The sequence below is a fragment of the Lytechinus pictus genome, chromosome 12 (assembly GCF_037042905.1).
Source record: "Lytechinus pictus isolate F3 Inbred chromosome 12, Lp3.0, whole genome shotgun sequence".
NCBI lineage: Eukaryota > Metazoa > Echinodermata > Echinoidea > Temnopleuroida > Toxopneustidae > Lytechinus > Lytechinus pictus.
Genome location: NC_087256.1, coordinates 14,567,251 through 14,581,706, shown reverse-complemented (window position 1 = coordinate 14,581,706; position 14,456 = coordinate 14,567,251). Strand labels below are relative to the sequence as shown.

The 14,456-nt window shown below is 35.9% G+C and overlaps 1 protein-coding gene across 4 annotated transcripts in view; it reads right to left on the bottom strand.

Annotated features, from left to right (window-relative positions):
• The window catches only part of LOC129272457 (slit homolog 2 protein-like), a 137,985-nt gene that overhangs the window by 38,989 nt on the left and 84,540 nt on the right, over nt 1-14,456 (bottom strand). For all 4 annotated transcript variants that reach the window (XM_064107454.1, XM_064107455.1, XM_064107457.1 and 1 more), the window contains 2 exons: nt 9,731-9,874; nt 9,198-9,269 (listed from right to left, as the gene is read on the bottom strand). In XM_064107454.1, coding sequence (XP_063963524.1) covers nt 9,198-9,269; nt 9,731-9,874 — 216 coding nt within the window. The remainder of the gene's footprint in view (nt 1-9,197; nt 9,270-9,730; nt 9,875-14,456) is intronic.

Sequence of the window (14,456 nt, the reverse complement as noted above, 5' to 3'; positions counted from 1 at the left end):
GCTGCATACATCTAATGAAGATGTGGAAACACTATTTAAAAACAAGGAAATAATAGAGGGTTACAGGAAGCAGAATTAGAGAGACACAGAGGCCCAAATTCACAGAGGTGGTTTTGAAAACCATCGGTTGAACCCATCGTTAATGCAGATTTCATGCATAAATTACGCTTAATTACGTACATGTATAATGAAAAATGTCCAATGCTGATGCACGCTTTTGTCAGAGTGCGCCAAATTGATTTGAATTAATGAGTCCACTCTTCAAAACAGTGGACTCATGAATAAAAAAGCGTACTCAACCATGGCAACAGGCATCAATTTGGCGCACTCTGACAAAAGCGTGCATCAGCGTTGGACATTTTCTATTCTACGCAGTGAATAAGCGTAATTTATACAGGAAATCTGCATAAACCATGGGTTCAACCGACACATTTCAAAACCACCTTTGTGAATTTGGGCCAGAGAGATAGAGGGAAGATCAAAGATGAGGAGAGGGGAGGGTGAAATAGAAATGCAGAGTAAGGAAAGGGAGAGAAATAGAAATGAAAAGAATAGTCCAAGAGTTCAAGGTACTCAACTACAAACATAATTTTTCAAACCCATCCTGAAACACAAACCTTTCATTATCAAAATAATGCATACATGTAACTTATTTAGTCATTTCAACACACTTTCTCTGTAGGCTGATATCCCAGTTCTAAATCAAGGAATCTTAGTTTGCTTAAAAATCCAAATCAATATGGGGAGTGGGTGCAAATTAGGTCACAAGTGAATACCAGAAACATACCTTTTCTACTTTATATTGGCTTCTTTTCATTTAACAAAATACTTACCATACCTTTTTTGCACTTTTGGTGCTGATGTTAAAACCCAAGTATTCCTATTTAAAAAGTCATCAATAAACAACAAACTTCCATGAAATACAAAATACATGTCTGAATCAACTTCTACCTCTCATGCTTTATATTGTATGCCCTCATTCAAACTCTGTGATCAGTTGCCCCTGCACATAGCAATGAATAGTTAAACTTTCTCCCCTTGGTGTATCATTCAACAATGTGTGAAAGTACATTGGTTTGGTTTGGAGCCTTGGGCATACTTATCAGCTCAGTGTAGGAGGTGCGATAGCTCAGTCGGTAGAGCGGGGGATTTGTATTCCAGTGACCCAGGTTCGATTCCCACTTGGTGCGCTAGTGCCCTTTGGTAAGGCATTAATCCTCATTACCAGGGTCTTCAGAGAGGACCTTAAGCCGTCGGTCCTCTGGTTGCTTGCTTACAAGCATTCATGCTTTCTTAGCAATCAGGTAAAAAAATCCCCACCAATCACCAGTGTAAAATACAGAGGGACAGGTAAAAAGAGTCAGATAAAATGAGAAAGTAAAATGGGAGTTACTAACAAAAATAAGGAGAGAAAAGGGGGAAGATCGTAATTTATAATGTAAAGAGTTGGGAAGTAAGTGGGAGAAAAAGATGGAAAGGAGAATGTAATGAGTACAAAAAAGGGGGGAAAGGAAATATTCCAGAGTATATAATGTATATGTATGACACAATGCATGTGAGGCACATTATCAAATATAAGCAGGCTCCGTAAAAAAAAGCAGAATAGTTTCTTAATTAGAAAAAGAAGAATTTTTAAAACTAAGAAAGAATTTGGAAATGAACATTAAGAAGCAGAAGAAGAAGATGATGATGACGAAAGAGGAAAACAACAAAAGAAAAGAAAATGGACAAGTACGAGGACTGACGAAGATGAGAGGGAAGAAAGAGTAAGACACTGGTTTCTAAAACTCAGTTCATGAATTCTTTGATAGCAGGGGCGTAGACAGCGGGGGGGATGAGGGGTATGCATCCCCCCCAACTCACAAGGTGGGGGGGATGACATGTACAATCATCCCCCCCCCCCAGGTTTTAGGGAAGGATGTTTGCTTACAATTAAATTGAATTAACATGTTATAGAAATGATAGGAACAGCAATAATGATAATTATTATTATAACAACAACAACAACAACAATAATGATAATAATAATAATAATAATAATAATAATAATAATAATAATAATAATAATAATAATTATTATTATTATTATCATTATTATTATTATGATAAAAATATAATAATAGTTATCATCATCATCATCATCATCGTTAATGTGACTGAAATGACGATTACTATCGTGTGCGTGTGTGTGTAAAATTGATCCTCGATTTCTCGTGAACGGCAAATCATCCCCCCCTGGTGTAAGAACCTGTCTACGCCACTGTTTGATAGACGTAGAGCCAAGATAAGATGAAATAGTGGAGAAAAAGACTGGTGACTTTTGAATAATGCACATGGAGGATGATATAATAAACAGTGAGTGAAAGTTATAAAAAAGAATAGAATGACTCCTAGAGACAGAAGAAGAAAGGAAAACAAAGAAAATTTTACTTGGTTCAAGCAGGTTTAAAATGTACAGGTGAAGAAAGGAAATGTGTAATGTTTGAGGATACCTTAACAAGACAATACAAAGCCTTGCCTTTCTTAAGCAATCTGGCTCAGCGTCCTTACGCCCGAAAGCCCGTCTCACACTGTGCGATCAGATACAAAATTATTTTTAATAAATCACAGTTTGCATTAAATATGAAAGTTCCAAAGAGAAAAATTACTTTATTTGAAGTTCGGCATAATGTTAGGAATAATGAAGTCATAATTTTGCTTTGCGACAAGCCCTGTTGTCGGACTAAAGTTCAAATCGGCTTCAAGTTGCAGCCGATGATGACGTCATTGCTATTTGGAACTGAATTTGCTTTTATTGCTACATACATGTAGAGGCTCGAACTACACTGAATTTTGATTTCAGTAGTCCTACAACTATTCTGACCTCGGATCACTAAGATTTATTGGTTGGAAAGTTCATGTCAAATGTTATTATGATTTCTTTGAAAATCGGATCGCAACGAATCGCATAGTGTGAGCCGGGCTTAATGCTCCAAATAAATGGGCTTTCACAATTGCTCTAGCGATCGTTTGCGATCATTTGGTCACAATATACGTGGCACACAATCGCAACGGTTGTAAGCAGTCGCACCACCAATTGTGAAAGGGGCTTATAGGAGTGTGTGGGAAAGGGAATGTGCAGGGCAAGGCCACTGTGAAGGATACTGAGTGGAATCACTGATTAAAAATAGAGCACAGATTTTTTATATAAAGGTGCCTATAGAAAGACAGATATACACTCTAAATTTCAAGGATTTAAACTAATCAAGATTGGCTGTGAATAGGAACCAGCCAAAAATTGGATTAGAGATTCAAAACTTGTGGATTTAAAATAACTATAGTATAAAGCTGAAAGGTTTGAATTTAAATCTTTTGAGATTTAAAAGTCAATCCTTGAGATTAAGAATAAATCCAATATTCAGCTGGTCCCTTATTCATGGCCAGTCAGGATTTATTTTTAATACTTGAAATTTGGAGTATACATATATCAAGGCAAAGGAAACTTAAATCTGTTTGTATCACAGCAGAGGATCGGTAGCATGGAGAGGGGTTACACATGGGTCAAGAGAGGGTAGACGCGGTTATCATCGAGGGGTCCTGATTATGGCAACGACCCATGCAGTATGCCCTTTACCTCTCTCCGTCTACCCCACATATAAATACCCCCTCAGTGACAAGAACTAAACAGTTATCTATCTTTTCATATCTCGGTTGCTAAGAAAATATTCTGGAATTTATAGATTTATTTATATTGACAAGATGGCACTTTCATCTGACATTCTAGTGTATTTGTTCGGTTTAAAAACTAACAAGATATGTTGCAATGATTGGATAGGGGTTCATCACCCTTTTGATTAATGAAATGATGCCAAAATGGTTGCTGAACACAACTTTGTTCTACATCATCTATACCAAGAATTAATTTATTAATTTTTGTAGTTAAATGTATATTGCTTGTAAATGCATTAAATCTTACAATATGTACTTCCATGTATATGAAATTAATTCTAATATCACCAATAACTTTTGTCGCAACATTCCGAACCTTTTTTTTTTAGATATAAATGCACAATAATTTTTTTTTTATCAAAGTAGGGTCAAAATCCTTGAAATACCGATCATCCTTGTCGTTTAAAAAGTATTTGAACCCAGAGTTTCACAGGTTTTTCGACGATTTAAAATTTTCTTGTATGAAGATGTGTCAGAATGAGTTGTCTAGACTATTATCCTGTTTGGCACACCTTGCATCAATTGACGATTTCCAGGAGAACAATTAGGGGGAGGGATTGTTTAATAAAACTTTTGAAGAAACGGAAACAGTTCATGAAGCAAGGTGATTTATGAAAATATTTAATACACAGTAAATGTTGTCTCTATGATTGTTTTTGAAAAAAACTTGTCAACCTGCCCCTGTCATTTCTCTTTAACATCTCCAAGACCAACACAAGACTAAGGCTGCGTTTATGCGACCTCAAGCCAGAATCATGATTCAAAACACAAACATGAATCACAATATCACAGAATCAGCGTTTAGACGACTTTCATTCCAATGCTGTTTCTCCTCAGATTCGGGCCAATCCAGTGCGCATCACTAGTGCGCAGTTTGACAGAGGAAGTTTTTCGCACGTGTATTTCGGCTCTCGAAAAATCTTTTGCTTCCAGAATTCAGTTTATACCTCATTTTGTTTACTTCTATCATATAGGGTCCATATGCTTCTATTCATCTTGTTAGTTTATCCAAAATGGTGTTCGGAAGTGAATTTCAGCGTAGATCCAATTTAATATTGATCCCATATTGATACTGTATACTCAACAACAACTGAGATCATTGTCTGTCCAGTTAATTCATTTAGTTTTATACTAGAACTTGAAGTTGAAGACATGACCAAAAAATGAAAAGTAGTGGACGATGCGATGACCAACACAGAACTTGAACATGACAAGAAATGCATGCCTATAGTATACATACAATGAGCATATAGAGCGCCTTGAGCTTGGCAAGAGTCAAACCGAAAGTAGCCCGACACAACAGTGAGGTCATAGAATCATGATTGTAATCACGATATCGTTTATTCGAACATTTTCGTACGTGATTCTGCAGAAACGTCTTTCCAAACGCCCCTTTTTTCGTGTTTCATGTTTGTGATTCTAATCATGATTATATTCAATTTCGACTAAACGCAATCGTGATTCTGCAGAATCATGATTTGAATCATGATTCAGATCATGATTCTAGGGTAAAAAAGTGGCGGATAAACGCACCCTAAATGATGGATTCCCTTTCATCAAGCTTGTTTAATAATCAAAGGGAAATTAAAGGCTGTTGCTATGAGCGGATCTAATAATGGTGTCACTTGATTCGTTTTCTATAAATTTGCAAAGGCCATGAAGCATTTCTTATTGGTATTTCATGAGCTTTTTCAAACAGGGCCTTGGTTAAATGGAAAAGGAACATCATAACCAGAAATTTTAGTAAATATTAATGCACGTCGGAATTGAAAGTGTAATTGTAAAAAAAGGGAGCAATCCTAAATCCATCCTTGAATACATGTATGACATTACAAGTAAGTATGTTAACCATGGTATGACATGTCTGTGATGATGCAATTACAAGCGATAAGAATGACTATGTGGTTATAATACTTACAAAGATGATAATGCACCGTATCACTGATTCTACAACAATAAACTTGATAATACACTCTTAACCCCAATTTGAACTGGATCCTATCAAAGTGATTGTGATCCGAAAGGACATCTTGTTAAACTTTTCTTTGGTGGTAGTTGATTTCAACATTCTTAGCAGAGGACCCCTCTAACAGGTGGGAGTTTCATAAAGCTGTTTGTAAGTTAAAAGCAACTTTAAGAACGACTGGTGATCCTTTCTTGTGGTAAATGGTATACACCTATTAAATCTTCATTGGCAATGGTTTAGCGCGTAAGAAAGGCTCACCAGTCATTCTTAAAGTTCCTCTAAACTTACGAAAAGCTTTAAGAAATGGCCCCCAGGTCTTGTTAATTGAACAAAAATGTAAACCGAACATGTATGGGAATACAAGGAAATACCGGAAAATCACCATCATCATTGTACAGCTACCATTTACAAAACACTATTGAAGCTGTTCTTTTACTTATACTCTACATTATTTCTATAGTATAATTCAAATTTTGAATCTGTTCAATCAATTTATAACAGCTATTAACATTTATCAGCTCTATTAGTATCCTGTAACGTTGTCTGGCGCCATTTAATCAGTATCTTTATTTTGTGTTCTTCTGCCTTTGTTACCTAATTGATTCAATTCCCCATCATCTTTCCAATTTAGCAAATCATTTCTTAAAGGTCAAGTCCACCAGGAAAAATGTTGATTTGAATAAATAGAGAAAAATCAAATTAAGCATAATGCTGAAAATTTCATCGAAATCGGATGGAAAATATAAAGAAAGTTAATATTTCAAAGTTTCGCTTAATAGATTTCACAAAATAGCAGTATGCACAACTCAGTGACATGCAAATGAGACAGTCAATGATGTCCCTCATTGTTTCTTATGTCTTTTTTTTTATTGTTTGAATTATACAATATTTCATTTTTACAGATTAGACAAAAGGACCAACTTGGAGGAACTATATTATAAAATCTTTAACGATTAATTTTTCATTTAATAAAATACAAAGAAACAGTGAGTGGGTGACGTCATCAGTCTCCTCATTTGCTACCGACCAAGATGTGCATATGTAACTGTTTTGTGAAATTAAGCGAAACTTTAAAATGTCATGACTTTCTTATTTTGCATCCGATTTTGATGAAATTTTCAGTGTTATGCTTGTTGGATTTTTGTCTTTTGACTTAAATCAACTTTTTGTTGGGGTAGATTTGTAACTTAAGTGGTCCACAAAAAGATTGAAAATTTTTAACTAGTTCAAGACCCAACTCAAAGTTTTCTGCATCACCTTGTATCTGACTAGTTAAGGACACAGTCATAATCTCTAAGAGAAAGAAAACGATGAAAGAATACATAAGAAATGAATAAAAGTAGGTTATTCAACCCACAGGCATTACATAAATGTAAAGCTAGGTGAAAATAAAAGATAATATAAATACAAAGTCATGACAGACCTGTCATATTTACATCAAAGTTTTAAATGTCAGTATTCTAAAGGCAATGCTGATAAGAGTGGATTATGGAAAAGAAGGCTATGTCTAATCTCTACATAAAGAATAGAGAGAGTTTTATCGGTAAAAAAACACATTTAATCCCAAGATAATCATAATTTGTCATATTCTTACAACAAAAGAAGGATGAGACAAAGTTGTAATCTGTCTGGTATGTGGAATAATGCTTCTGAAACATGGATTATATGCAATATAATACCAAGTAAAACTTTGGCAAAACTTGCAGTGAAGTCCATTAAAACCTCATTTTTCATTCACTGAACTTTCAGCACTGTCCTAACACAGCTAAGCCGAGTTTAATCCCGGTACTTTTTCATGTTTTCTTTCCAATAACTCGCCCCATTTCTGACGGCTCAAGAATGCTCGGCCGCACTTTCTAAAGCTGGCGAGGGGAAAATTACTTGCCGAAAGCACCCCGTTCTCCCTGATTGAGCTGTGAAACTCTGAATATTTATGAATTTATCTTTGCGAGTTGTTGTTGCAAATGCAGCGGAGATTTATCCTCGCATAGCAGGCGAGGCCCCGGCGTGAAATATGACCCAGATTTTACACGTGCAGACTTGTTGATGGATGAATTGAATAGAGGCTGCCTAACACATCAGACACAATTACAAAGATGGACCTGAACCTAGGGGTCGTGATTAGAAATGTGTCAAAAACCTACTTTAACATACCCCAATCTACAGGATAGCTGTCACATTAATGTCTGAATGGTTATTTTCTTCAATATCATCTTATTCATGTCAAGCATTGATAATGGAGACAAATTATATTCTCTCTCTAATATCAACCCTCGATCTTGAGCCTACGTGTACATTAGAAAATAATATTGATATTGATAAGCATTACCACCTCCAGATAGCTATATATTTTTCTGAAGCTCTTTTTCATGGAAAAGTGTGACTTTAAGATTCAAAATGAAGATTACTTAACTTTCTTTTTCTCCCTTTCACTGCATTAAACATTTATTTATCATATACAAAGAAAACAACAAGTACATCTCTTTTAATAAAGAAAATGTAAAAAAAAAATCAGAGTTGGACAATAGATGATTCCGCAAACAATAATGAACTTTCCCCCTGTTCCCTACCTTGGTAAAGTTCAAGCTTTAATTGGAAGGAAATTTCTAGGTAATCACATTTTAGCTTCCCTGATGTCCTACGCATGTACTACTTCCTTTGTGGCCCTTGATGCTGTGGGACCCCCATCAGGTCGCATCTATTGTGTGAGCTTTGATTACCAAGGTGTTACATTTCACACACCTTACAATCACTGCTACAGCAACTTAACACTGACCATGTTAACGATCATGATTGGAGGGTGAAAACTGCTCCCGTGTCTCGCTTCAGAGCAACAGTATGTGTTCCATTTCTTTCAATTTTGTTTTTAAACAGCTTTAGTATTTCTGTCATTGATTGATTATTGTCCATTGTATGAATTTGCAAGATAAGCAACAGAGTAAGCAACATTCATTTAGCAAGAAAGGTAGATGAAAGTAACAAACAGTCTGACTTTATTAAAAAAAATTATTGTTCTTTGTACATTGAAATGTCCACATGATTTACTTTATATTGTAGGGTTAACAATGAAAGGAATTAAGCAATGTTATAATTCATCATTGTTTATTTTATTTTTTGCTGCAATTACTCATTACATGAACATCGATAAGTTTGAAGAGCTACTTTTATATTACCTGTTCTGTCACATATTTTGTTACCAACTTATACATGTAAATAATTGGGAACACTATTACCAACACTTGGTGGCTGGACATTTCAACCCACATTTGGGGGTTGTTGAAAAAAAATCTGGAAACACGGCAGTATACACAAATTTAAATTTAGGTGCAACTGCTTGATAGTAAAACGCTACACAGCACTTTTCTTCTTATAAGAACTTTATGCTGGAACATTCTTCTCTGAAAAGAAAAACAAGAGAGATAAAATGTGTTGTCAATGGTCAAAACATGCAATGCGGAGTCATGCCAGGACGCAGGTTAGAAAGGTGATTACTATGAAAAATCAATGTTGACAGATTACTTACAATGTTTGCAGAGATCGGAGTGAACTGAATGTGCCATTTGACAAAGACCGAATGTTGTTGTCATAAAGAGATCTAGAAGAGCAAAAGAAAAAAATTTAATGAGATGATTATCCTCATCTTCACCAATGCTTTCCTCTTCTTTTAATAATCACCTTCCTTTTCATGCTTCATTGATTAATTCTTTCTTTTAATTTATCTTCTTGTTTAAACCTAATCTAATTTGTTTCCTTTCCTATGTTACATGTTCCTCTTTCTGACCATTCTCTCTTTCCCACCTCCTACACAATCTGCTCCTTTTCTCCCCCTTCCTCATTCTTCTCAACTTGTTCTTTTTATCAAAACTTTTATACAAGATGTTTTAAATCATCATCATTTATCATCATCATCATCACCACCATCATAAACACCACCTTCATCATCATAATCACCATCACCATCATCATTACCACCATCATCATCACCATCACCACCATTACCATCACCACCACTGTCATCATCAATATCATCCTCCTCATCGTTGTCATGGTACTTACAGAAGATTAAGTTTAACAAGATCCCTGAAGAGGTTGTTTCTGATACAGGTCAGTCTGTTGGCATTGAGAAGCAGGAGCTGCAGAGATGTAAGATCTCGGAAGATGAATTCAGGTAGATCAGAGATGCGGTTGCCATAGAGGGTTCTGCAGGATAAGAAAAATGAATAAGCATGCATAATATACTTCAAATAATAAATTTACCACAGCATTTATGGGAAACAACTGTAACATTTTATATATATTTATACCATTCATAAACTCAGTTTGTTTTTATTTCTTTCATGTTTTGAGGGGGTAAAAATAAAGAGAGAAAGAAAACAGCAAAATTGATGACACTACATAACCCTGTAAAAATAGGGCATAATTTCTTTCTCAGATCTTCAGTTCATATGATAATAAAAAAAGAACCACGCATTTTGCAAGGGAATTCCCTTTTAGGATTTTTAATTGACTCCATTAGCTGATTCCCAGCATAGTAATAGCTCTGACAAAACACTTCTGTAACTTCCATTACTGCCCGTTAAAAGTTAAGACAATGTGAAACTAAAGATACATCATTCATAATCGAAACTAGCATGGAGAAATACAAAATATGAATTTTCAAAGAAAAAATGCGAGAAACAAAACTTGTCGAAGCTGTTTCTAATATCCCTTACAGACAAGGATAACTGATAATGAAGGCAGGATATGGGTGTTGAGGGCCAGGTATGCGGTAAAAGACTCTCAAACAGGTATTTCTTGTGCTGTTATTCAGCAAGGGATTGTTTGCATAAGGTGAGGAATGATTTCAGTACACAAGGGTTTCTAGTTTCCTGGCACAAGCAGGTGAGGTATCAGAGTTTGTGTTCTTCTCCCAGCTTGATTCACTTACAATATCATGACCTCGCAAATTGGAAAATATTGTCTCTGTTCGGATTTAAAGAGAAATTGTGAGGTCGAGGGATTGTCAAGAGAGGTTCAACAATAACTTTGCGAAAAGCTGGAGATGTATCAGAGCGAAAATTGTGATTTTATGAACTTTAAAATATATGAGATTTTTATAATCAAGAAGCACATGTGCTGGTGATACAAGTAAGAATAATGTACAATTCAACGAAATATAATTGATGCTAAATGATGATACCTCTGCTGGCAAAGTTATATGGTTCAATACATTAAGAGAAAAAGTGGGTATAAAATGTGTGGGAATTCACAAGAGCAAATCAGGCGAAATGCTCAGTCATCGAGTACACTCCATACAAACATGCTTTCTAGAGTAATGTACCAAGGTTCTAAACCTAAAGGTGATCCAGCTTTAATCCACACTAATCTCTCCACCTGCATCTTGTGTTTCCTGCTTGAAACTGCCTTAAAGAAACTTGTCTCATCTGAAATTCAGAATCTCATTTCCTTATGTGGATTGTAAGCGCTACGCTGAGACCTCTGGAGCACCTTTACAAAATTACTTGAGAACCTAACAGGGAGTAATTATTAACACCCCCCCCCCCCCAAAAAAAGTGCAATATTATAACAAACTATAAAAAGCTTTAAAATAACCCATAGAACATTGATAATGATTATATGTGACTCAAATAAGATAAGGACAAGGTGTAGATATAGAAGGTTAAAAAAAGTTCCATACACTTGGGTAATTCATAGAACATCAACTTCATCATCTTCAGTTAAAAATGTGTATGTATCTTAACTCAATACAGAGCATAATGAATTTAAATAGAAAACGTTTGCCTTAAATTGTACACACAGTTTCAGCTTTTTAATACTACATTTACTTAAATAAACTGGATAAAAAACATCCTTGTGGGACCCACTGCTGTAACTCCCTATCTGAAATCAAAAGTGACCACATTTATCATTCCATAGTCATATTCAGGGGCCGCGGAACGGTTTTCAAAGTGGGGGGGGGGGGCTGAGCCAAAAGTGGGGGGGCTGACCATGCTAAAAATCACAATCATATGGTAATTTTTACGTTTTTGTACACGGTTTTGGAAAAAAGTGGGGCCCCCACCACCCCACCCCCCGGTTCCGCGGCCCCTGATATTGAACAGCAGCCTATCAACATTAAAACTGCTATCAGGATACCACAAAATGAAAACAATTTAAGCAAAAGGAATGGGCCTTAATCTATTGGAATTTGGTGTGTGGTTCATTTCCCAAACACTCTTGAAAATACATTTATAATAGGATAAAATATTGGAGATTAAGATACAGGTATCTCAACTAAAGGGTTTAAAAATTGCTCTTTGAACATTCTGAGTTTACACAATGATAGGATTCAACATCCTAAAAGATGATAATACCACATTAAAACAATAGAAGTAACGGTATGAAATGGGGACCCTCCTCTCTTCTTTTAGAGAAGAGTCAACACTTTTTAGTGTGTATTCTTCAATGGTAGAGCCACCTGGTTTCTTGAGGTAATAGGCAAAAATCAGCCCCTTAACCTGCTAACAAGCATTTAGAGTAGCTTGAAAAGAACTGCAAGCCCTACTCAATCAAAAGAAACTGTCTCCCTTCCGCCATGCCTCCCTGCTGCAATAACTGTGTTGCTGTTCTAATAGAATTTCTTTTCCATCTTTTTCACAGCATGCTCATACCAACAGCTATTACCACAGTTTGAGGTGGGAGGGGGCTTTGAAGGGGTGCTGTTGTGACCCTCCCCTCCCTTGATAGAGGTAAGGACTCTGGTAGAAAGGGGGAGATGGTCTTCCCCTTTAATCATGACCAGGTTTTGTCATTCTTCTTGATATTGTTTTTTTCTATAATTGGCAACAACATCAAGTACAACACAATATTTTAAAATGTTATATGTTTCTCTCTTTATAAGATCAGACTTGTACCCCTGTTGGTAAACTTGATAAAGATGGCGGTATATCTGGCATAGGCAAGAACATTATTTTACTGTTGCATATTGGTCAAAGTTTCAACTCTACAGCAACAACAAGAATAACAGATTCAGTAACGTAACAACAAATCAATAACCTTAATGATTTTCACCTTTTTTCCTCCATTCCACTCATTTTTTCCCCCTTTTTCAAAAATTTATATATGAAAAAGGAATAACCATCTTTGACAATTATTCCAAATTCACAGAGCAGTCTTTTCTACACACTATGACATGAAGACAGCTTCCTGTCTTTCCATCTTGCATCCCCATTACCTGTCATCATCATCATATCAATAATTCAATGCATACATTCCCTATCCATCATGTGCAAAGCCTCTCCCAGATAAGCAAACAGAAGAAAAACTTGGCATCACGCATCCTTGCATGCGTTTGTTACATTATCGTATCAGATATCATGTTGAGATTTGCAGGTCTTCCCCTAACTTTCAACGTCCGTCATCAGGCATTGGCAGAAGCGGCCGGGATACTGTTCCATCTGGCTAAGCAGTTAGATTTGAAGCTATTAAGCATTGGCTTCACACATCATTTGGAGTGTCATGTAGTATTATATATATATACCTTCCTTGGCTGTTGGTATCCAGGCATGTGCCTTGAGATTTAAGGGCTTAATGACTCAACCCTTGATGGACGTACTAATATGATAACAATAAAACTTGGTCAGCTGCATATAATCTATGGAAATGTGAAGTGACATCTGTGTTTCGCTTCACTTTTTCCAAGAAAAACATTTTAAACTCTTCACTGAACATCATATTAAATTGAAATATACCACTTATTTTTCAATTCCAAACAATTATATTTACTTTTAAGAAACCAGGGCCCCATTTCATAAAAGGTTGCTTTAATAGTTACTCTTTGTTGGAATGTCAACTTTCATTGAAAGAGCCAATAAGGAAGCACATGGTAGTTGACATTTCAGCAAGACTTGCTATCATATCAACTTTTTTATGAAATGGGGCTCAGATTATCAAAGACAATATGTACACATTCAATAGGGTATTGAATGGTAGGGAAACATAAGTCTACTTTAAAATGCAAAATACATCACGAAATTATGAAATTAGTCAAATGATAATCATGCAAACTTCAGATTCAGATACACATTCGGCTCAATAGAGTACCGATCTATTAATTACAAGGTTCTTCCCATATATTGGATACCCCCCTTCCCACAAAAAGTTTTTGTGAAAAAAATTAATGCACAGATATTGAATGGTAGAATAAAACTACTACATGTAAATACCAGTAAGTCTCTACTGGTCTAGTTATGTGTTTATATCTTCAAAAGATAAATCTGAATGGGGGAGGGGGCATGGAGAATGGGTAGGGGATGCCAGAGTTGGGTTAATCAAATGATGGCAAAAGTTCGTAGAGAGATCAGGCCCCTATCTTACAAAGAGTTACAATTGATCCTATCAACCACAACTATGGAAAGCCCGCAATGCCAACATCTAAAATGCATGGTTGCTCAAAATATTTTCTAGATGATAATGTATACTTGTACATTCATCATTGTCTTGATAATTGGTGTGTTCCCCTTTGGTTAAAAAGAACATTTCCTGTATAAAAAATAATGGCAATGATGGATTTCCATCAAGTTAAGATTGATCGGATCGATCACAACTCTTTGTAAGATGGGCCCTGGTTAGGTGTGTTTATTGTGAACATAGGTATGGGGGGCTGATCCTCCCCCCCCCCCCCTTCCAACATCTCTCGCTCTCCATCTTATTTCAGTGCATATACATGTACCACATTTTGAAAGGGGCGTATTGTACCCTTCTCAAGCCACACCCCACCCCGTACCCATATGCGATATAATGT